The 23,836-nt window shown below is 41.6% G+C and overlaps 2 protein-coding genes across 2 annotated transcripts; one reads left to right on the plus strand and one right to left on the minus strand.

Moving 5' to 3' along the window:
* Positions 1–534: 534 nt before the first annotated feature.
* Positions 535–4,296, minus strand: LOC126402817 (vesicular inhibitory amino acid transporter-like). Its single transcript, XM_050065105.1, has 2 exons — positions 3,397–4,296; positions 535–2,591 (listed from the first exon to the last, which is right to left on the minus strand). The coding sequence occupies exons 1-2, from the start codon at positions 3,778–3,780 to the stop codon at positions 1,404–1,406; spliced, it is 1,572 nt and encodes a 523-aa protein (XP_049921062.1). The 5' UTR covers positions 3,781–4,296; the 3' UTR covers positions 535–1,403.
* A 10,507-nt stretch (positions 4,297–14,803) lies between these two features.
* On the plus strand, positions 14,804–22,568 carry actr5 (actin related protein 5). Its single transcript, XM_050064906.1, has 9 exons — positions 14,804–15,195; positions 16,802–17,040; positions 17,207–17,376; positions 17,557–17,774; positions 18,902–19,066; positions 19,929–20,033; positions 20,244–20,383; positions 20,538–20,670; positions 21,016–22,568. Exons 1-9 carry the CDS (start codon positions 14,812–14,814, stop codon positions 21,337–21,339), a joined length of 1,878 nt encoding a protein of 625 aa, XP_049920863.1. The 5' UTR covers positions 14,804–14,811; the 3' UTR covers positions 21,340–22,568.
* The last annotated feature ends 1,268 nt before the right edge of the window (positions 22,569–23,836 follow it).

A 23,836-nucleotide genomic window follows, 5' to 3' on the forward strand; every position in this document is an offset into this window, starting at 1 on the left:
TACAATAGCCCTGTTTCTGAAGGCAGGTTGACGTAAATCCACTTCATCAGATAGGCTACCAGTATTTTGAACAACATCCTCAAGCTCAGAAGAAAGGCCTGCCATGGCATGTACAATGAAGTGAAAATTAAAGCTTCTGTTCTGTTGACTTTTACATTCTGGTCTCTCACTCTTTGCAGGTGTATTTGGAGATGCCAAGCTGACAGCAATTGTATCATTAATATCAACAGTGCCAGGTTTTCTCTCTGTCTGCTATGTGCTATTTTGGAGGCTCTGCACTGTGTCCACAACTATTTAAATAAGCAAATGTAGCTGCGTGCCATTTGACAGGCAGCATTGTAGTCTGCAACCTACAGTCTTGTCTTCGAAAGATCACATTGCTGTTTTAAGAAAGGGGAAGCTTAATAATTAACATTTTAAAGAGGAAGTTCGACAGAGGCCAGGAGAGCGAATAGATAACAGAAAGCAAAATCAGCAAGACTTCTGAGCCGACCCTGGCTACATTTCAAGAAAACATTAGAATCACCAGCCATAAAATATTTGATTTATTTGTCTCTTAATTCAACAAATACTCTTTGTCTCACACACCATGATTAGTTCCATTAAATCACAATTAACAATTTCAATAGGAGAAGAGAATATTATCAGACAGACATTGTTTTTTTCATATAACACAATTAGGACCCACTTGCTTGCACTTTGAATTCACTTCATCCAGTATGACACTTGAAACACCAAGAAAACAAACGAGCCAACGAGGACTACTATAGGCATAAGATGGAAAATAAATCACACTGAAACTGAAATAAATAAATAAATAATTTTGTTTAAACAACTACACATAAGTTATTCATGGTTTATTATAATCCACAGAGCACCATCTGATCTGATGGGTGCCTTTGTCTTACATTTTCTCCGATGTGGGATTTATGATATATCTAGCAGCTCAAAAACCAATAATAACATATTCACTCCATTGTTTTTCACATATTTCATTCCCCAGATATAAACACGTACACACTCACAGTTAAGACCCATGGCGGACATTTTCACTGGATCTTTGACAACTCTTTGCATGAAGATTGATAACCTGGACAGGCTTCTTAATGCCCGCACATTTAATCACCTCCTGTCATGCGGAGGTTTTGTTCCTCTGTCCAGTTAATGATCAAACATGTTTTCTGGAATGAGTAGACTACTTTACACTATGATTGAAGAGTTTATTATTGCACATTATCACGAAGGCAAAATAAAAAGATGTACATTTCACACAAATTATCCTCCTCATGAGCTTCTTTGTCAAGTGGTTAACGTGATGTTTTGATAAGGTCTGCGTTATGACAACCTGCCGGAGTGCGGCATTTTAGGACATCTCCATTCGATAAAGGTCATCTCTGAAGCTCTCAGTCATGGATATTGTACTTGAACGCCTCTATGAGCCCCTCGATTGAGTGAATGAAGCCAGATATGGCGCATATGCCGCCAATAACAAAAATGGCAACGTCGAAGAAGACGTGGTGCCACAGGAGATTCCTCCACTGCAGCTTCAGGTGGAAGAGGCTTGGCAGGAGGAAGCACAGGCCAGCGCCAGTGAGACTCCCAGTTAAACCCATAAGGAGGGCGAAATGGGGGACAAAGACGGCCATAAGCAGGGTGAAGACTACCAGGGTAATTCGGAGGCCCAGACCCCATGATTTCAACTGCCCACCAGGGCCGTAGCAGTCAGGGAAGAGGGCTCTCCCACCATCCTGGAACAAGGATTTCTCCAGAACCTCGACTGCAGCAAAGAATGGCAGTGGGTAAGATAACAGCGCCTTGGCGACGAGGAAGATGTTCACCACAGCCCGGATGGTTGAAGGCAGGTTATCTGTAATGACCTCTTTAGTGGCATCTGCCCAAGTCAAGTAGGCCACCAGGGCGAAGAGGCCCTTGAGGACGCAGGCTGCGATGTGAGTCCACTCCATCATGCAGTGGAACTCGCTGGGCTTCTGCATGTTTCCCTCCAGGGAGGGGAGGAAGATCTGGGAGGTGTAGCTGAACACGATGATGCCAATTGAAATGGGGAATTTCTTCACGTCGATATAAAACTTGACCTTGTCCCAGGCCCAGTCACGTGCCCTGGAGAGGCAGTAGGCAATCACGAGGACGTTGATGACGAAGTGTGCCAGAGTGCAGAGCAAGCTGAACTTGGACACGGCCTTGAGGTTCTTCAGGAACGCGCAAGGCAGCAGCGCCACCGTGGCCACCACTGACCAAGCTTTCTGGGAGACGGGAAACCCCGGGAAACTGTTGTACATCAGGTTGCCGCTGACCACAACGTAAAGAATACAGGTCATGACCAGCTCGATGATCTGAGCCACGTTCACAACGTGCCCGCCCAGCGCTGGGAAGCGGGGCGCGCAGCAGGCATTGGCGATGTCCACGTAGGAGTCCCTCACGCGCACTTTTATGCCATCCTCGTTGTCCTCGTACAGACACGCGATGAGGATTTTTCCCGTGTAACAGCACACCACAGCCGCGAAGATAATGAGGAAGAGACCGAGGTAGCCACCGTGGAGGATGGCGTACGGCAGGCCGAGGACGAACATGCCCTGCGGACAGAGAGGCGCAGTTGAGTGGTAATGGACGAGGCCCACATCGCAGTGACAGGCCGAGCCAGCCCAGGCATGCAATAACTGGCTCACACAGCGCACATCTTACATAATAACACTGAAACAAATCTAAAATAATTAAAAAATAAAACAATAAAAAGATATTTTTGTGCATTCACATAACAGTGCAACGTAGAAACATTTTATGTATCAAAGCTGATTCAATCCAATGTCACACAATTATTTTCTCATTCGCCGCGCCCTTGAAAAACAGGCCTTTCTTCTGCGTAGGCTACAGGCTGCATCGAATTAAGGCATTAAAGGAAAATTTAAAAACGAATTTTCTAATTTCAGTTGATCACAATTTCAATTTGATGGAGACGCAGATAAGCACGTGGGTGCCATTCAGCCTCAGGGCTATCAAAGTCACACAGGCCCTGCCTGCAGCTCCACTGATAAAAAGATTTGAATAAATAAATCCTAAACCCCTCTGCTGCGATGAATTCACTCACACGCCATGGATTAAACGTTAAATTTGAGCCTGAATTAAATAATGATAACAGTAATTTTAAATACATTTAAAGCTCAATTTATTTTTCGTCAATATTGATCATATTGCTTTATTCAAATGTTGGATTGTTTAGAAATATGCGCAACTCAAGAGTATTCCAAATAAAATCTTAAAATATAAATCTCATAATTTGATAATCCTCAAGGTGACTTTTGGTCCAGTTGCAGGCCTGATCCATGCAGCCCTTGGTGTGTTTGCATGCACTCATGCAAAGTAAAAGTAATCACAGTGTACCTGAATGGCATTGGTGACGTTCCAACCAGCTTCCCATGACGTGATTTTTGGCTTGTCCTCATCCAGCGAGCCTCCTGTCTTTAGGGACGAGGGCCTCCGACCGGTGCCGTCCCTCTGGTAGTGGCTGTCTCCCTCCAGCTCCCCCTCACCCTCCATGTGTCCCCCTTCTTCCTCCTCTCCCTGAAGGACATCCATTTGCATCCCTTGCCTGTAGTCATAATCCAAGTCGTCGCATTCGGCGAAACCCAAACCTTCCTCGTCCGTGGCGGCCTGGAAGCCCAGCCGGGCAAACACCCCGCTGACCTTGGCCTGAGATTTGTTGGACACCGTGTGGGCCGCGTTGGTCAGCTTGTTGGTGAGCTTGTGTCGTATTAGATGAGCCATCTTTACCCGAATAAAATGCGTTCTTCAAATGAAAATGGTATTACCGAGCAAAAAGCAGAGAGGCAGGAGCATGCAGGGTGATTTATTCGCTTTTTTTAAACTGCGACTGTAAAGTCATGCCTGTTGCCTCTTTGATGTCGTCGCAAATTAAGCTATCCAGCCCTCTAACGGCTGCCTCACCGTCTCACCCAAACCGTTAAAAATTCCTCAGCCGCTTCTCTTGGTTTGCTCATCCATATTACTCCCTCAGAAACACTCCTTGGCGTCCGCCTCAACGAGAAAACGCCCCAAAACAGAGACAGAAACGAGAATATGTCCTCATTTGTCGTTTAAAATAGACAATTTAGCATTTTTTGTCAGTTGGGGGTCCTGATGGTGACAGCGCGAGCGCTGGAATCTCTGACTGCATCACCCGGAGAGAGGAGGGAGAGCGCGAGGGGCGTGCACGTGTCCGCATAGAGTGCCAGTGTAACAGCTCGCGCACAGCGGAACTGTCACGATGGCAGAGAGAGGGAGGGAGAGACTTTAATTCACCGGCGCAGTGGTCACGAGGATAAAACGGTCAGGTCATTTGAAGGCAGCGGTGTTACAGAATTGCTAGTGACATAATGTATGAATGAAAAGATCAAACATTTCACCTGCTTTCATGAAGCCTGTCAACAGGTCGACGGGAACGTGCAAGGGGCGTCGTGCATGTAGGCTACGCTGAGTAGATATTTAACAAAACCCCTGCATCTATTTAATTTAGAAATACATTTTTAAATTCTTATAGGCTACTGATCTGCAGGTGTATTTAGGCATTTAGAGTGCCGCAAACACAACCAACGCCATCCAAAAATTAACCACAGGCTTTGGACTATTTGTGCATAATTGATCTCAGTTGTTTTTTCGTTAGACAGAATTTTAACTGAGCAGCCTGTCCTACTCTGAGACAGTGCAGTCACACACACAGCCCCGAGTCGTACACACAACTCATGCGTATTTTCTGTCACGTTAAGACAAAAAGCCTAAATATTGCATGGCCAATATTTTTAAAGAATGATGAAAATTTGTTTCTAAAGAGAATATTTTACTGCACGTTTTATCATTTGTTCCTACACATTTTCATTCAATAAACAAACATCGAAAAACCAGTTCAAGCATTTCCATATACGCCCACCTTCGTATTAAAACATTTAAATTAATGGCGCTGTTTACTCAGATCTGCGTGTCTGATTTTCTCATGAATGCATATGTAAACAGATTTTAAGTTTCCAGCTCATTTGACACCAGATGACCATGTTCAGCCGGCTGTGAAGGGATGCAACTCGTTGCTGATATGATGATCATCCTGCGGCTGGCCTGCTGCAGACCACCGACAGCACCACGGACAGCTCCTTAAAACAGACAGATAGAAAAAACAGGTCAGACTCCTCCTTTTTGTTTTTTTAAATTTCACAGTGAATTATAGAAAAAAAAGAGAGTCAGCCCATTTAAAACACCATGCGCTGGATCTAATAGCCATATTTATTATTGTTTTGTAGTGGGCTGCATTTATTAAAGATCTGCGCAGTGGAAATAATCTCAGGGGGAGAGTTATTTCTTCTCCACCTCAGCTCCTCGGGAATAAGCACCTCATCTTTGCCTCCATAATCTGCTGTGACACGGCTGAGCAAAACTGTCACCAGTTTTTTGCAGCCTGCATGCAGAAATGTAGCCCGCTGTGGCAGGAAAGCTGAAAAATCATCCGCAATTTATGAGCTTTAAAAACACTGACATTTTCTGTTAATTAAGATAAACTTAGTAAATATATTTTTCAAGGCTATAAAAAATGTCGCAGACACAGGCATGTGAAGAAATAGGCCTACAAGACGATATTTCTCGAGCAGCATTGCAAGACAAAAACGCAACATGGACGAGAGGTCTAAATTTAGAAACCAGCCAGAGGACAGAGAAAGTTCCGCATATTTTCATGCTTGGCTTGGGCTGCTTTGCCAGCTGCCATTTGTGCTCAGGCCAACATAGTGTTTGTTAGTGAGTGTGTGTCATCCGTGTCTGGGGGTATGTGCGTGTGTGTATGTGTGTGTGTGTAGGACAGTGAGGAAATAGGGAGAGTCCTTGAGGCATCTCTCCCTCCCCCCCATCACATACATGCACAATCCCCGGGCTAACGCTGGGACAGAGGATCGGCTGCAAATGTCACACACACACACACACACACACACACACACACACACACACACACACACACACACACACACACACACACGCACGCAGACACGCACACGCAGACACGCGCACAAAAACGCAAGCACGCAAAATACATGCTGCCTCACCCTAAATCTGAAAAATAGAAACTGCTTCAAGGCTGCATCTATCGAGAAATGTGAAAGAAAGACATGTACAAAACAATACTGCAGAAATATAAAAATAATTTTGCAAATCTGAAATATATAAACTCAATATTGGAAAATACCAGGCCACATTAAATTCTCTCCAACAGAATAGATGTATTTCCACTTCCTTGGGACAAAATGGATTTTCAGTCTGCCTTTTTTTTCTTTGAAAGGACTGTAAGATTGGTTGCTGGGGCGACCAATTTAGCTTCTAAGGCTACAAAGAGAGGGATTAATTCAGGCGCTATGTGTGTGTGTGCGTGTATGAGTGAGAGACAGCAAGAGACACTCATAGAGAGGGGAGTGTATGCTTGCAAGCACGCCCGCTTCAGTGTGTGTGTGTGTGTGTGTGTGTGTGTGTGTGTGTGTGTGTGTAGGCCCGAGATACGGAGGGGCTTATAGCCTCGTCTAACAGCCATGCAGTGCTGACTGGAAGCAATAATCTCTGATAGTTGCCATGGCCACAGTAATTGGGCGGTGTGTGTGCATGTGTGTGTGTGTGTGTGTGAGATTTTTTTCGTAGCACAGGTTATTTGTTATTTGTGTCTGAAAGCTTTGACTGCCTGGACGGAAGCAGATTTAAATCATTTAAGCCAATCCTAAACCTTTTGTGTGACTGTAGAGTGACAAAAAAAAGGCAAAATACACATAGAGCAGTCAGGTGGCACTTGGTGGACAATCACGAGATTTTTTTTAATGACAGAAAATCTATATAATTGCATCACATAATGCTGATTGGTTTATGGCAATTAACCACAATGTTTGAAAATATCCCGAGATTATTGAATTAATTGTAGAAATTTCCAAGCGGGTCCTGACCACTGATCCAGTGTTCGCGCCACCTTTAGGTTAAATATTTTGCAGGATCACTCGCCGTTATGTCAGGTTTCATAATACCTTCCTACAAAAAAGGCCTTTTGCCACAGCAGACATTTTGACTTGTAGCCTATATATAATAAAATTAACAATGGCTGAATTCCTTTGAGCTACTTCAGTTTCCAGTCCTATTGTTCATGGTTCACTGTCACACTGTCATGCTAGGACACTTGCCATCACTGATGTAAACAGGAAAAAGTCCCCTCCTCCTCTCTTTTAATATTGAGCCTGACTTTCAGCTCATCTGTCATTTTTTTTGCACTATTCAGGAGATGGAGGACTGTCCTGCTGACGATATTCTGTTATCTGTTATTAGGGGTTAAGGAATGGGGAGGATTGTGATTATACTTCAAGCTTTGTTCCCCATCATATTTTTGCTTTAAGTTAAATACCTGTTGTGAACATGTTTTGTGTAATCCTGTTAAAACTGAATTAAAATATTCTTGATTTAAAAAAAAAAAAAAAACTGGAAAAAGTCACAAGCCAGATTACAAGAAGCCAAGGTGATACATGTAAGTAAACAAATGATTAACATTTTTACATTTCATCCAAATATGTTCCAGATATGTAGCACATGTGGTTAGGTAAATTGATAAAAATCTGTAGGAGGAGTGATGAAAATCAGTATTTGCAAAAATAAATAAAAGGTGAAAATGGGTGTGACCTACATGAAGAGAGAGACATAAGACAGCAATTCATATAAGTAAGATTTTACTTGTTTATGGGATTTATAAATGGCCATATGGTGGCTATATTCCCCACCATCCACAAAACAGTTCTTTCCAGTTTCCACCAGTTCCAATAAAATCTGTTGGAGGCCTACTTTTTTCGTCCTGCTAAACAGGGATGCATTTCTTTGGTGTAATGAAAATACAGTTGGAAAAAGCCTGTTGTCTTGTTATTATTGGGGGGAATCAGAGCAACAAATGAGACAAGAGCTGTGTCTGAAATCACTCTCATGTTCATTTAGGCCCATTCACTACTCCCCATATTACAGACACTCAAAAGTTTACTCAATAGTGAACAGTCAATGAAGACTTCAGAGACACTTACTAATCACCATCATCATTATCATCATTAGCCTACCATTGGAACTCTGTTCCACAAGAAATTTGCAATATTGATTCCTTTTCCACCCTTAAATCCAGTGTGATAACACACCCTGTCAAGCTGGCACATTTGGTCTGATCCAATGGTGACACACACATCCAGATTTGCACTGATGTTGACTTTTTGATGATGATTTTTATATCTAGTTTTTATTATTAGGATTTTTTGTCTAGTTATTTTATGAACTTTTTACTGTATATGATGTATATATTTGTTTGACTTTATGGATCCATGGATAAGTTGCTGCTTGCTTCTTTACTGTGTCTTGTGAGGTGTCCCTGAAAGGCACTTATGAATAAAATGCATTGTTACTACTATCATTATTATTGTTATCATTATTATTATTATTATTATTAGTAGTAGTAGTAGTAGTAGTAGCAGGAGGAGGAAGAGGAGGAGGAGGAGGAGGAGGAGGAGGAGTAATAACATCATCTTTTTCTATCTCGCAGTAATTTTTGCATTTATAAAATGCAGAGCATTGCATTGTGGGATGGTTAACTCTCAAACTAGTGTATATTGCATTGATTACATTCAATCAAATACAGTGGCAGACAGTAAATACAGTGCACTGTGTAGTAAATAGGAGTGGTTTTAAACACACAGCTGGTAAAGCACTCACACACACACACACACACACACACACACACACACACACACACACAGGTGTTTATCCTCCTCAGGACATGTGTGAGCATGTACAAACCGCATCTGAGTTATGTCTCCCTCACCCTTCTGTTGCAACATCATAAGCCCCGCCCTCCTTAGAGACTGTTGCTATGCTTGTTCAGCTTTACAGTCTCTCCCAGCATATACAGTTTACAGTAGTTACACATTTTTTAAACAACAGGGTCTTACATAGTACTTCATACAGAGGTAAACAAAAACATGCTTCTCATTTCTACTTAATGACTGTGGATTTTGTCAGCTGAAAAGACAATTTGGCCTAATTAAAATTCCTTAAGATAACTGGAGGGTTTAGATGCTGAGATATAGAAGACAAATGGTTAAATGAATAAACCTTTATGTTTGTATTTTTAATTTAACTGAGAAAAGAATGTGAGGATCAGTTTGGTAAACATAATGCTATCTTACAAGTTTGGCAGATCCATCCGTCCATCCTGAAGCCGGGTTGCAGGGGCAGCAGGCTAAGCAAATTGTTCCAGACGTCCCTCTCCCCGGCAATGCTTTCCAGCTCCTCCTGGGGGACCCCAAGGCGTTCCCAGGCCAGACGAGATATGTTATCCCCCCAGTATGTTCTGGGTCTGCCCCGGGGCCTCCTTCCAGTTGGACGTGTCCAGAACACCTCAGAAGGCAACTGCCGGAAGTGAAAGGCTAATGTTAGGCTATAAACAAACTACACTATGGTTGCATGACTTAACATCCCTACCACAATGAGGCTTTAAATCCATGTTTGACATGATTATGTTCTGTAGTCTCATTTAGTAGTCTCATTTAGCCACTTGTTAAGACACATAGACACTTCAAAGTTCATGGGTGAAGTTTTAACTGACATAATGTCATAGGACAAAATGGAAAAGTCTCTTCAGCTTGTGTTAATTACTAACCGTGAAAGCTCAAGTTGTGCAGCCACATTTTGAATTCTGGTGGAGAACCCCAAAGAGCCAATTTGATGTAATTATGCAGCCAAAATCCAAAAATGGCTGAACATTTATTTTCAGAGTAATTTCCAATCTGTATGCAGAGAGATGTTTAAAGTCTCACTGCTATTTTCCTATTTTCCTACCATCACCTCAAATTTGGGGTCAGCTGAACATATATGCTGGAAACGCATGAGTCCATTTTGAAGCTACTTTCAAACCATGTGAACAGACATTTTCCCTCAGGCCCTGAGATCCCTGATTTCATTCTGTCTGCCATCCTGTTACTTTCAGCTGACCGAGTGAAGCCTCAGCTGGTGATGTGGGACACCTGCACATGTACGCTACTGTACATCGCTTCAGCTCAGACCATTCAGCCAATGCACATGTTCATGTTGAAGATCCAACATTCTGACTTTGATTTTCCTGAACTGCATGATCTAATGCAATTAAAATGGATGAAGAGTAGCCGTTGATGTGTAGTACAGTGTAGTCAGCTAATGAATAAATGTACCAGGGAAAAAAAGCTGCTGGTTACAGTCCATGTGACTTCACATTTATATTTTTATTGGAGTGTACTTTTTTTTCCCCTCAATTTCCATAAATACGAAGATGAGATAAGACAGAAAATTAAAGGCAGACATAAATCTGATGTTACTTGGCCTTTGTATTTAAAATGTAACCTTTGTTTTTGTTGTTCTAAAATGAAAGCACCAGCATGTATGGATGTGGTTCTTACAAAAACACTTTTAAATGTTGTCCCCTTAGAGCAGGTTAATCCTTTGTTTGCAACTATTTAGGTGAACTGATAATCACCTGCATTTGCTCTTGCAGTTTTTTAACTATAATATTTAAACATATATTCTAGTCAGTGCAGATCTTGAAAATAAAAATAACATACAACAACAAAAGAAAGATTTCATACAATTTTGCTCAGGCTGACTGTTAGTTATGCTGCAAGATTAATCTGCAAATCCATCTTTACAGAAGCAGCATTCCACCCCACCCCACTTTAAATTATGATAAACAACACACAGAATTTCCTTTTTATTTAATTTTGTAGCCTTTAATGATGGCTTCACATGTTTGAATATTTATTTCAATCTATCTCTATATTAAAATGTAGCAAAAAATGTGACAAACGTTCCTATATATTTTTGGCTATATGTACTTTTTAGCTGTTCTGTTTATTTATTTGTTTTACTTGTGTGTTTATGTGTATTGTCATTGTTTTATCTTGAGACTCTCTTGGCCAGACGAATGTTGAACAGTGGAGAAAAGTGTGTTTTCTGGGTGCGTTTATTTCCTGGATAGCACAGATATATGGGAGCAGAGGATGAAAAGGATGAAGGAAGGAAAGTGTATGTGTGTGTGTGTGTGTGTGTGTGTGGGAGGGGTGTTACTGTATGAAGGTTGATGGTGTGTCACTGAAGCACGAGTACAGTTCACTGCTCAGGCACAAAGCTCTAAGTGACTGCCGTCCCCCTCCTCCTGATGCTAATAAGCAGATCTGGGTCAGCTCAACCTCTCAAACACAGACACACATGGTTACATACCCACTGGTAAGACACACACAATCACATCTATCCACACATCCCCACTCACACAAACATGCACATACGGTGACAAACTAAAACAAATACACCCCCATAGATTCTCTCCTCTCACACACACACACACACACACACACACACACAAACACACACACACACTGACATCCATTCCTCCCAGGAGGCAAGACGTGACATTGTGTCGCTGTCCGTGCACGATGCTCACAGCTCTCTGCTTGTTGTGCTTGTCATCCAGGCAGCAGTGATGAGGCGCAGGGGAACTAATGGGCTACAAGCACTCTGGGACTGCCACGCGTGATGCCAAGCAGCCTCCATTTTGTGGAGGAATGAACAGACTGCTATTTCCCACTGATGGGGAGGGGAAGGAGGGGGAAATATCATGTTCAATAGGGTCAGTCATGTTTAGTGTTTATGAATAACACAATCATTTGATAATGTCCATTATTATATTAAGTTTTAATCATTCGTTGTTGTTTTTATATCAGTTTAATTTGTGGTTCCCATTTAATGTGATGTGATTGGAAGTGAGTGGAAAATCCAATGTTAAATACAGAATTTAACTTTAATCGTTGTTTACCTTTATACATGATCTATTTTCTACTAGTGTCTTTTTCACATTGCTCAAGGGTACACTGGCAGGAATAATCATATGTTTTCCTAACAGTTAAGCATCGATTCCAGAGATTAGAACCAGCAACCACTAAACTAAGCTCACTTCTAGAGCATATTGAGGGGTTTCACCAACCTTTCCATCAAATACTGTTTTGTGGAGGCAGGAAAAGACTGTGACTTCTGTCAGAAAACATCTGCCAGTGATGATTATGAATGTGATTATGAATCCCAGCATTCTGGAGTCATTTCCATTTTGTTGTCCTGACAACACAGAATTTTCTTTAATAAACATCCATGTACATTTTCAACATCCCTTTAAGCCAGTAAGGGCTGTGTGATATTATTATAATTATTATTATTATCAATTTCAATTCAAATTGATAATAACAGAAATTACTATAATTAAGTAGGTTACAGTATTGCCCATTAATTCACAGGAGCAAAAACTCCTGTGAATTAACACAAATTAATTTGTAAATGTGGGGGTGACTGGCTGAAGACACAGAAAAGAAAAGAAGACAAAGCCTAGTGTGTGTGTGTGTGTGTGTGTGTGTGTGTGTGTGTGTGTGTGTGTGTGCGCGCGCATGTGTGATAGAGAGTGAGTGAAGGAATGACGGAGGGAGAAAGAGAGGCCAGTTTACGTAACGATCCTGACTCTGAGCACTTCTGATATATCAGAGCCACACTGCGGACAAAAACCCCTGCAACCTCCATGACTCTCCTCCGCACCCTGTCACGCCTGCACACACACACACACACACACACACACACACACTCACCCCTCTTTGAGTAACGTACACTGTACACTTACACCCACTACTATCTCTCTCTGTCTCCCTCCTCTTTTTTCTTTCTCATTCTCTTTCTCTCTCTCTCTCTCTCTCTCTCTCTCACACACACACACACACACACACACACACACACACACACACACACACACACACACACACACACACAGTCTGTCACTACCACTCTCTTCAGTCTCTGGCCCTGTAAGCCCAGCAGATCTTTTTGGGCCATAGAGTGATTAATGTGTTTGTGCACCTGTCACTATTCATGCATTCATGAATGTGTGTGTGTGTGTGTGTGTGTGTGTGTGTGTGTGTGTGTGTGTGTGTGAAGGGTATTTCTAAAAATACAAGTATTCTAATTTTTCAGCGTGTGTGCATACATGGATGTATATCTGTGTTTCATGCTGGCAAGCCCTGACTTGTTAACATGGCAGGCACCAGGATTTTTTCTCTCCCTGTGTTAAGGAGGAGCTTCTCCAGTTCAGGGTGGTGTTAAGAAAATAGTAATTTTTCATTAATTCTGAGTTATTTATAAAGAACTCATTTTTTCAACAACAGCAGCTATGGCAAACAGCACATTCAATGTAAATGTAGTTTTTAATTGAATGTGGCCAAAATATCTTCAACAGAAAAGCTAAAAGCCTGATACAAGTGACCACAAGGCAATGACAAAACTGTCTTTCTCTTGCAAAGGTGAGACACCTCAGCAGTGGACAGCACCCATGCAGCCACAGTTGATAACAACACATCGTCCAGAATACGGTAAATCACTCACATAATGTAGCCTAACATGCCTGAACACATACACACCAGAGACACCCTTCGCCCCCCCACACACACATACTTGCAGCACACCCAGTCCTGGAGTAATGCCATGCCTGCTTGTTTAGTGGGTAAGATGATTGTGTCTGCACAGTATAAATTCATCCACTGTTCTAAAAAGAAAGCATTTAATGTTCTGTAATGTGTTTTTAAGATGTTTTTAATCACCAAAGCTGATTAGACCTACAGTCAGGTTGAAGTGGGCAGGACTGGAAGCTATACCAAGGAATCTAAAAAAGGTTCATTGAGCTATACCAAGAAATAAACATCACCAAAGCCCGTCCCCAATCAGCAATTTTCCAATCATAGCAACCATGACTAGGCATGGCAGGCCTGTCCAGCTTTGGATACCCATGCCATGATGAAGCTCTTATACGAGCAATATTCAGCATTGAAAGAGTTTGGAGGGTGGGGTCTTTTTTAAGACTTTACAAAGCCAACAACACAAGAGCAAAAGTGTAAAGAATGGACTAAAGTCTGTCCACCTTCTCTAATGTGACTGCAAATGTTAGCATGCCCAGCTAACCAGCTAACACTGTCACCCAAATGTTAAGATTAAGGTCAAAGGCTAAGGCTAAAAGAGTGATTCAGGAATGAGTCCTAAAACTCAGAAATGAGCTAACGTTTTAACACTCCCGGTTGACTCGTCTTGAAGTCTATGGGTTTTTGGTGAGATATTTGAAATAAGGATAATGAGTCAATGAGCTGTCAGAGGTAGGCTAAAGTAATATTTGCAATTGCATTTAAAAAAAAAAAAATCTAAAATATATTTTGATAGGAGATACAAATTTTTGCTCATATACAGTCTGATTTAAATAGTAACAAGGCCCTTTCCTTATCTATTCACCAAGGCTAAACTAGTGTTGATCATCTCACAGGGCTTAATGCTTACATACAGTGTAGTACGACCTCTGGTGGTGAAAATAGGCATATTTTCAAAATTCACATTTACTGTAAATGCGCATGAATATGGTCCACATATACAATACATTACTGTTACAGCCCTCAGTTGCAGAGCAGATAAACAAGGAACTTTGAGATAAAAATTACAAAAATAGGCTAAGCCATATGTGTTTGAAACAGTAAAACCAAAACATGTATTTTATTTTACTCGTTTATATTAAATACATTTTACGTATTTTTGCTCGAGTACTACTCGGATATTTTTCTGCATATTGCTGAAATTAAAAAAAGAAGTAGATTAAAAAGAGTAGGAACTAATTTCGGCGACATCAATATTCCACTCGGCTGTATTTTGCAGTGACACACTTCCAAAATGGCCGCCAATCAGGAACCGGTGTTTCAAATTTTCTCATTTCAAGACTGTAAATTTTCTCCGGACCCGGTTTTTGAGCTCCCGGCCCAGTGTCAGACCTCCACACAGGTCCCTATTGTGATAGATAACGGCTCGTTCCAGACCCGGGCCGGCTGGGCTGCTCCGGAGGCGGACTTTGACTCCCCGCGGCTGCTCTTCAGGTCGGTGGCGGCACGCAGCAGAGGGGCAGCCCGCAGCGAGACCCAGATCGGTAACGATATCCCAAACCTGGAGCCGCTGCGGTGGCTGCTGAAGAGCCAGTTCGACCGGAACGTGGTGGTTAACTTCGAGATCCAGGAGCTCATCTTCGACTATGTGTTCACACACCTGGGCATCAGCTCAGAGGTCAGTGGTGGACGGGGGCTGGTGTGTTGTGGTGCCGACATTTATATCACATACACGGCAAATAATGTTTCCACGTCTCCTCCTCTTCAATAAGATCACACTTAAACTAGAGAGCTAAGGCTAATTTTTAATGCAATGTAATTTCTTTCCTGTCCTATTAGCGCCTCTTCAAAATGAGTATGAAAAGTTTCTACACTTAAGTAATATCCAAGGGTCTCTCTTGGCACAGGGGGCACATCTCCGTCAGTATTTACACGATGTGCATTTGTCCCCCTGATAAAAACATGAAAGTAGCAGAAGACTTTTGACAAAATTACCAATTACAATTACACCAGAAATTAATGCAGACAAGACACAAGTTGGTGCACAAAAAACACCAGAATGCATGAAATTAATACATTTTCATGTCTCCACTACAATCTTGAAACAAAACCTTTGCTCTTGCCATCATAATTTTACCAGAGCCTGAGGAAACATGCTCAGCAGTCCAAAAACTGAAGATATCTGGTTTACTTTCATGCTGGACAAAGAATAAGAAATGCTGAATAGTGTTCATGTGGAATGACTTTTTAATCAATTGACCAATAGTTTCAATGGAAGCATACAGAAATGTATAAAAGGCACACAAATTAGAGCACAGTGCAAAAATACAATCTTTAAACTATACAGAAAACATAAAAGTACAGTACCCTACTTAATTTAGTTGACTATATTAATTTAGTACAATATAGAGGACTACACTAATGCCAAAAGCAAAGGTACCTAATTTTTTGGCATCTTGATATTTTCAATTTGACCAGCCAAAATACCAGAGGAAGACCATGATAATTCTAAAAAAAATATGTTTTTAAACATCAGAACAGGAGGAGTCTACATGTACAGTAAGATGTTGTATTTCTAATGTTACACATAGACTTTTCTGTACTTTTAACTCCAAAGGAAAGTGTCAGGTGTTCTTATCATTCATCAAACCTGTTCCTCCTGATAATGTAGTTCTGCTATGGCAAAATAGAATAAAATGAAGACATGTTTGTGGACATAAAGGTCTGTAACTACTTTGGGTACATCCTAATTCCCTTAATCACATCCATGTTTCCCTCAACTGTGTCTTTTCCTTGGTTTATGTGCCCAGATTAGTTAAACTACAGAGTGTGACTGGTGTATATTCTGTTTTTGAAAATCAGCATTTAATAATCTAGGTTATGATTGAAATGATCTATAGTTTGTAGAAATTAATTAACAACCTGAATGTTTTAGGGAAAGTGGAAATGATGTAAAAAAGATTTTCAGCCTCACATGTGACTGAATGAAAATGATGACAAACAACTAAAATATATTTATTGTTAAAAACTCTCCTCTCACAAACTAATATTATCAGTGATGCAGATTTAAGGAGGAAAGAACAGATCATGAGGAGAAACTTATTTCTAATGAATAAAGAAAGTTTTAACCCAAAGTGTTTTTGTAAAAAGAAAAAAATGTTTGTTTTAATTATAGTAATTCAGGCTGGTAATATTTTGCCATTTTTGTTTTATATGTAATGTCAGACTAACTCACCGTCACAACCAGATGATCAAACAGCATTACTTCCTCTATGCTTTTGCAGGGCAGTGTGGAACACCCCATTGTGCTGACAGAGGCGCCCTGCAACCCACTGCACTGTCGTCAGATGATGTCAGAGTTGTTGTTTGAGTGCTACCGCGTCCCACATGTCTGCTACGGCGTGGACAGCTTGTACAGTTTCTACCACAATAACACTCAAAGGAACCTCCAGCCACCACACACCGGCATCGTCCTGTCTTCAGGATACCACTGTTCACACATCCTGCCGGTTATTAACGGCAGGTGAGGATTCACAGACAGCTGTTTTATTGTTTGCCCTGTCAAAATTCATTTTAAATAATTTTACTAGTATTATTTTTCTCTGAGAAATGCTTTTCTTCTCTGTCATACACACATTCTGCACTGTTTGTTCTGTAGGGTCACATTTTTGATATGGTTTTGTTTCAAGGTTTGATGCAGTGAATTGTAAGCGTGTGAACGTGGCTGGGAGTCAGGCAGCGTCTTACCTGCAGCGTCTCCTTCAGCTGAAGTACCCAGGTCACCTTGCCGCCATCACACTCAGCCGTGTGGAGGAACTGCTGCATGAACACAGTTATATTGCTGTGGATTACCATGATGGTACAGTCTGTCAGTGTAAACATACATATATACTGATGAACTTAGAGCTCCTGTGGGCAAGTTCACAACTCTATTAAATTTTTCAATAGCTGAAGGTCCCCCAAATTTATCTTATGTAACATTAATTAACTTTAACTTTCTTTTGTACCTTCCATTTCCTCTTTGTTGCGTTCTCCACAGAGCTGGAAAAGTGGCGCAGCCCAGAGTTTTATGAGCGGGAGGTTCACCGTATGCAGCTTCCCTTCTCGGGTAAGGTGCCGGGCGGCTGTGTGAGCGTGGAGGAGAGGCAGGAGAGACGAGCTCAGCAGCTTCGACGGCTTCAGGAGATCAACGCTCGCCGCCGGGAAGAGAAACTGCTGCAGGACCAAGAAAGGCTGGACAGACTTATGGCAGTACAGGTAAGGGGCCTATTTTATCATTTATGGTTTATTCTTTAGGGGTTTTTTTTTTTTAGATGACTTAAGATTTAATCTGCAGACTTTTTGAACCATTTACATCTGATGATTACAAATAGACAAACTATAAGAAGTCTCATGGTTTTTCTAAGCAATTTTGTGTGTTCTCTACAACAGTAACTATAAAGCATCCAAAATAAAAAGTATCTCTGAAAGCGAAACTGAACCCTTTTCTTCCATGTTTTTGTGTTTTGAATCGACTAATGGAGGCAACAATTTTTGGAACTGGTCCAGTATTAAGAGAGACTGCTGTAGCTGTAGGAGTGAAACAGGCTGCAGTTTAATTCCTCCAGTTGTGCATGTCGATTTACATCTATTAAAAGGTCCTGTTTTTGCCGCTGACAGGCTCAGAGTGTTATTTTAAGCGTCTGACAACATCACAGAAAAGACCCTTTTGCTGATCTGGTCTGTCTGTGTGTGTATCCAAGTCTTGCCCAAGTCTCGTTCTAAAATCTAGGACTTTTCCACATTATCATGACATTAAAAATATGTTTGATAGCACTAAGCTAGGTCCACCTGTATTCCAACACAACAAACACTCCCCAGCACTCCTCTCTCCAACTCTAACGTTTCCATCATTATTTTTCCTGAAACACGTCACCTCTCTCTTCTTCTTGAACTGAGGGTGCATAATTGTTGTCTCTATTAGTCACTTAGAAACAGACACATGGAAAAGTAGGGTCGATGTTGAAAATAACAGAAGTTGGCATGTGGACACATGGATGCAGACCATACACATATATTCTGGTCTTGCCAAAGCATAAAGGGATATTCTGATAAAATATGGCGGGGTTTACAAAACATAATAGGATATGAGATAGCAAAAACATATAAGATACTTTACTTGGGGAATCTAACACAAGACATAATACAAAAAGAGGATGAGTATCTTGTTAAAGTGCGGCTATCTGCAAGTTAAAAAGCAATTACGAGATTGTGGTATAAAGTAGAACCACTGACCGAGGAGCAGTGGGTGTTCACTGTGGAAGAAATATTTGTAATGGAGAAACTTACACATAAATGCAGCTAGTGTGTGCTGCACACTGATCATAGAGCTTGTGTGTGTGCAGGAGCTGCTGGAGGACGGCCTGTTGGATCAGTTTCATAAGAGCTTGGTGGAGCTCAACATGGACTCCGCAGAGGAGCTGCAGTCTTACATCAACAAACTGCAGCTGGCCGTGGAGCAGGGCAGACAGAAACTGCTGCACAGCGATGGGGCAGAGGGAAAGACGGAGGTGGGTGGTACTGCTCCAAATCGGAGAGAAAATGAATCAGGAGATCTTGATTCTTTGTTATCTTGTGAGCGCTTTGTGCACATCTGGAGGCACTGAGTCTGGAAGAACATTTGGGTAGCTAAAAAATACTTCCTATGAAATCTTGAAGTGTATCCTGTGTTTAACTGGGAGCCAGTGGAGGTCATGGAGAACTGGGGTGATGTGGTCATGTGAGCAGGATCTAATAAGTAGGCAAGCGGCAGAGTTTTCTACATACTGACTGTTATTGAGGACAATGTTTGTAATGCCGTAGAGGATGCTGTTGCAGTAGTCATGCCTGGATGTTACAAGTGTGTGGATGAGTGTTTCAGCAGCAGAGGGAGACAGAGAGGTTTGGAGGTGGGCAATGTTACGGAGGTGAGAGAAGGCTGTTTTGGTGATGTGGTTGACATGAGGCAGGAAGGAGAGGGTGGGGTTAAAGATAACTCTGAGGTTACGGACTTGGGTGGAGGGGGTGATGATGGAGCCGTCAATGTTGAGAGCGAAATCCTGGGTGGGGCGAGTAAGGGAGTGTGGGCCAATGATTAAGATTTCTGACGTATTGCAACTTGAGTGTATACCATTATTACATGAACAGTGGCAACAGTAACAAGGAAGCAAAGTGGACAAACTTCTCTGTATTCTCCTCAAAAGTAATGACAGCAGCTGATCAACTCGGGAGCCACTGAGCTCAGGTCACATTTAAATGTGCCAAAAATTAATAAGGGCTACATGTCATCGACACAAATGTGCTGCAGGGCTGTACAGGGTCCGTCCTTGTTTGCTGCAGTGGATGTGCCGCAGCTGACACGAAGCCTGAGGCTGTTCTCTTGCTCTCTGCCAGGTGTCTGAGCTGGAGCAGCCGATGGACGAGGGAGACGGAGTGGCGCTGATGGATCCTGACTTCCCCGAGGACACGCTGCCAGAAAAACCTGCTAATGTGGTTCAGGTAGTGGCACAGAGACACTGGAGCTTCCCAGACAGATATTTAGATCCTCATTAATGCTGCGCAGGCAATTATCTGCCAGTTTACTGTGTGGCAGGATGTGTTAGAAAACTTTTTGTCCTGCATTATAACAAACTAACTTTTCTCATAAGCTGAAACACTTGGTATATGGCACATTGACATCAGTGAAAATTAGTTTGATCTTGTCTCCAGCCCGTGTTCAACATGGCAGAGTACCACCAGCTGTTTGTTGGGACAGAGCGTCTGCGGTGTCCAGAGATCCTTTTCCAGCCCTCGCCGACCGGAGAAGACCAGATGGGGCTGATGGAGACGCTGCAGTACGTCCTGGCCAGGTAATAATGCAGCGGGACAGGTCTGCAAGCATCACACATATTGTCTCTTTTATTTCTTGTATTAACCTTAGTCATTTTTTGTTCAGAAAATGACACGTTTAACATTGATACATCACTGTTCATGTCTGTCTTGCATCTTCTGTACCACATACAGATACACTCCAGAGCAGCAGGAGGCGCTGGTGAGCAATGTGTTTCTGACAGGAGGGAACATGCAGTACCCTGGGATGAAGGAGAGAGTGGAGAGAGAACTGTTGGCTATGAGGCCGTTCCAGTCACACTTCAAGGTACAAGATCCTTTTTAAAACCCTACACACACACACACACACACACACACACACACACACACACACACACACAACCCACTCCTAACTGAAGAGCCAAACCGTGCTGCTCTGAATCTCTTCCCACATCACGTGTTTTAGATGTTGACCCAAGAAAGACACATCTTTTCATTGTTTGTCAACATCTTGTACATATAATACAAATACAAAAAATATGAACTGTGATATGATTACTGTGCTTGTTTGCACATAACATATATTATGACTGCTCGGACACAGTTGTAACTGCTCAAATACTTCAAACATAATCTTGCAATGACATTTTAACTCTGATGGACTCCTTCCTAGGTGACAATGGCGTCGCGGCCAGCCCTGGACGCCTGGTACGGGGCGAGAGACTGGGCCTTGGAGCATCTACCTACTGGAGAGGGAGGAGCAGCAGAGGGATGGATCAGCAGACAGGAGTATGAGGAGAAAGGAGGCGAGTACCTGAGTGAGCACTGTGCCTCCAACGTCTTTGTTCCCATGAAAATCGCAAAACCAGTTCCTGCTCGCCCCACAGAACAATCTCTTACCACACTGACATCAAGCGGAGCTTCTGCTGCCGTCACCACAGTTACATCTGCTGCCTGTGCTACTGTTGCTGCTGATGTTTCCATGGTAACCTCCTGAACTGAGATCTTAATCATGACGAGTCTCCGATATTCGGTGAATCCCGGAAATTATTTTTGAAAGAAGTGTTTACTGTCATTCAGTTTGACTTGACTTGACTTTGACCCGCTTCAACATCAGTTTCTGACCTCTAATGTTTCCCAGCATGCCCTTCAACATCACCCACAGAGCAGGTATGAACTTGATGCTTTAATCACAGGTGACGAAGACTTTGCTTTTTGGTTCTGAGGGACTGAAAACAAAACTGTATGTGAATCGTTGAGGATTCAAATTGATGGTCCTGCCCAAACATGATTGTAACTGCAAATAATAGTGTATGTCTTAGAGTGGTCTGCTATTCGACATTTCTCTGTGGAGGTTTAAGAAAACACCATCGAACAACAATATAAGCTCAGAAATACAAGGTTCATTAGCAGTAGCTGTTTTTGCAGTGTTAAGACATCATTTTCCTTTATGTACCAACAGCCACCATTCAGGAATGTTGACTGGTAATGCACTTCCTGTTTGTTCTTTATCGGCATCTATCTGTTTCTGGTCTCCTGTGACTTTTGTAACTTCCTGACTGGAACTGTTTTGGAAATACAATTTTGTTTTATTTTCATAATGCTTGTCAAAACCGCAACAGACTATTCATACTGAGTGGTCATCAAATGAATGATCTTAAAAAGGTCTAGTGGGAATATTTTGTATTACTGTGTAAATAGAGTTTGTTGTTTGTATATTTTAAAATTATATATTTTCACTGATGTGAACAGCTGTTTGCTTTTGATTGAATGGCAGCGTGAGAAGAAAGTCTGGCAGCTGTCTGAAGCAGCTGGTTACAGAAGAACAGTCTTTTATGTCAGTCCCCCTTCTTCAGTCCTGTCTTTTTTCTTTCACTACAGCCCACTTTAAAAACAATTAAAGGTTCAGTTCACTGAAATTATAGACACAGGCACACACATTCTTATATTTCTATCTTAGTGAGGACCCTGATTGACATATGGCATTACCTAGCCTTTTACCCTTATCTTAACCATCACAACTAAATGTCTAACCCTAACCTAAACCTAATTTCAACCCGAACCCTAAAACCAAGTCTTTACCCTCAAACAGGCCTTTGAAAAAATGAGGACTGGCCAAAATGTCCTCACTTTGCAAAAATGTCCTTGCTCTGTTGCTGAAATTTGTTTTTTGGTCATCACTGTGTAGCATGTACAAGTACTTACTCACACACACACACACACACACACACACCACACACACACACACACACACACACACACACATTTTCTAACTCACCTCTAGTTGTATCTAACAATGCAGTTAGTTCTGGTTTTATTCGGCAGGTTTTATCTGTTCATACCAATACAATGGAGAGGAATAGAATTTCGTTTGTTGCCTCACAGCATTGAAAAATTAATTTTTTTCCCAGAAAACATGTCCACATGACTCTCGATTGAGGCTCCAACAAGCAATTATTTTCAGCACCAATTAATGTATTGTTTAAGTTTTGGATTCATCGGTTACATTTACTCATAAAAACTCCCATCACAGTTTCCCAGAGCGTCTGAAAATGCTTGTTTTGTTTGACTAATAGTTAAAACTCTACAGATATTGAATTTACAGTTAAACGGACACAAGACACAAATCATCACATCATCATCACAAGCTGCAACTAGAGAAAATTTGTTTTTGCTCAATAAATGACTGAAATGATATATCCATTATCAGAATTGTTGGTCATTTATTTTCAGTTCAGGCACATACCTCCAAAACCTGACCAATAAAACCTTAAATTTTTCCAAGAGAAGATAACACTAGAGGTAGCCTAAGTGAGAAAATATTTTGATTTCCCTTTTTTTTTTTGGTGATAAATTGACCCCTTAATTAGTGGAGTTTGCGATTTTGGAGAAATTTTGTTGATATTTGAGCTCAACACCCAAACAAATACACTTCTCCTGTCAGTTTACCATCCCTCTCACCTCTACTGCCTTTCTTTTTAAACATTTGTGAACTTTTCCCAGTCCTGTGCACGGACAGAACACAATACTGTTGCTTGGTCTGAGCCACTTAGTTTGTTTCCTATTTACAGAGCCAGGGCTGTGTATGAGCACTGGATTTTTTTCCAGCACAGAATAGACAGCTAGCCAACTGTGTGGAGATTTCTGCTGGACTGGACAAAAGCCTATTGGATTAAAATCACAGACTGCACCTTTAAATGCAGCATTTATAACTAGGTGTTGCAATATAGTTTTACACCACTAGATGGATCAGATTAACACAAAATGTATGCATCCTCCACAGCTCTTCAGCCTCTACAGCATGACTGAGCATATTTACAGTAGCAGATCTGTTATACAATATAACTAGACTAACCTCTATAACAGCAATATAGATTTTCTTAAAGTCAAGAGTTTCAAACTTCTGAAAAGTTGGTTTATGCACGTAAAGTAGCAAAGTCTGCTGTGTCAGAAATGGATTCTCACTGTTGGTTTCTATTCATATTTAAACCGAC

Source organism: Epinephelus moara, chromosome 16 (assembly GCF_006386435.1).
Source record: "Epinephelus moara isolate mb chromosome 16, YSFRI_EMoa_1.0, whole genome shotgun sequence".
In the NCBI taxonomy this organism is placed as follows: domain Eukaryota; kingdom Metazoa; phylum Chordata; class Actinopteri; order Perciformes; family Serranidae; genus Epinephelus; species Epinephelus moara.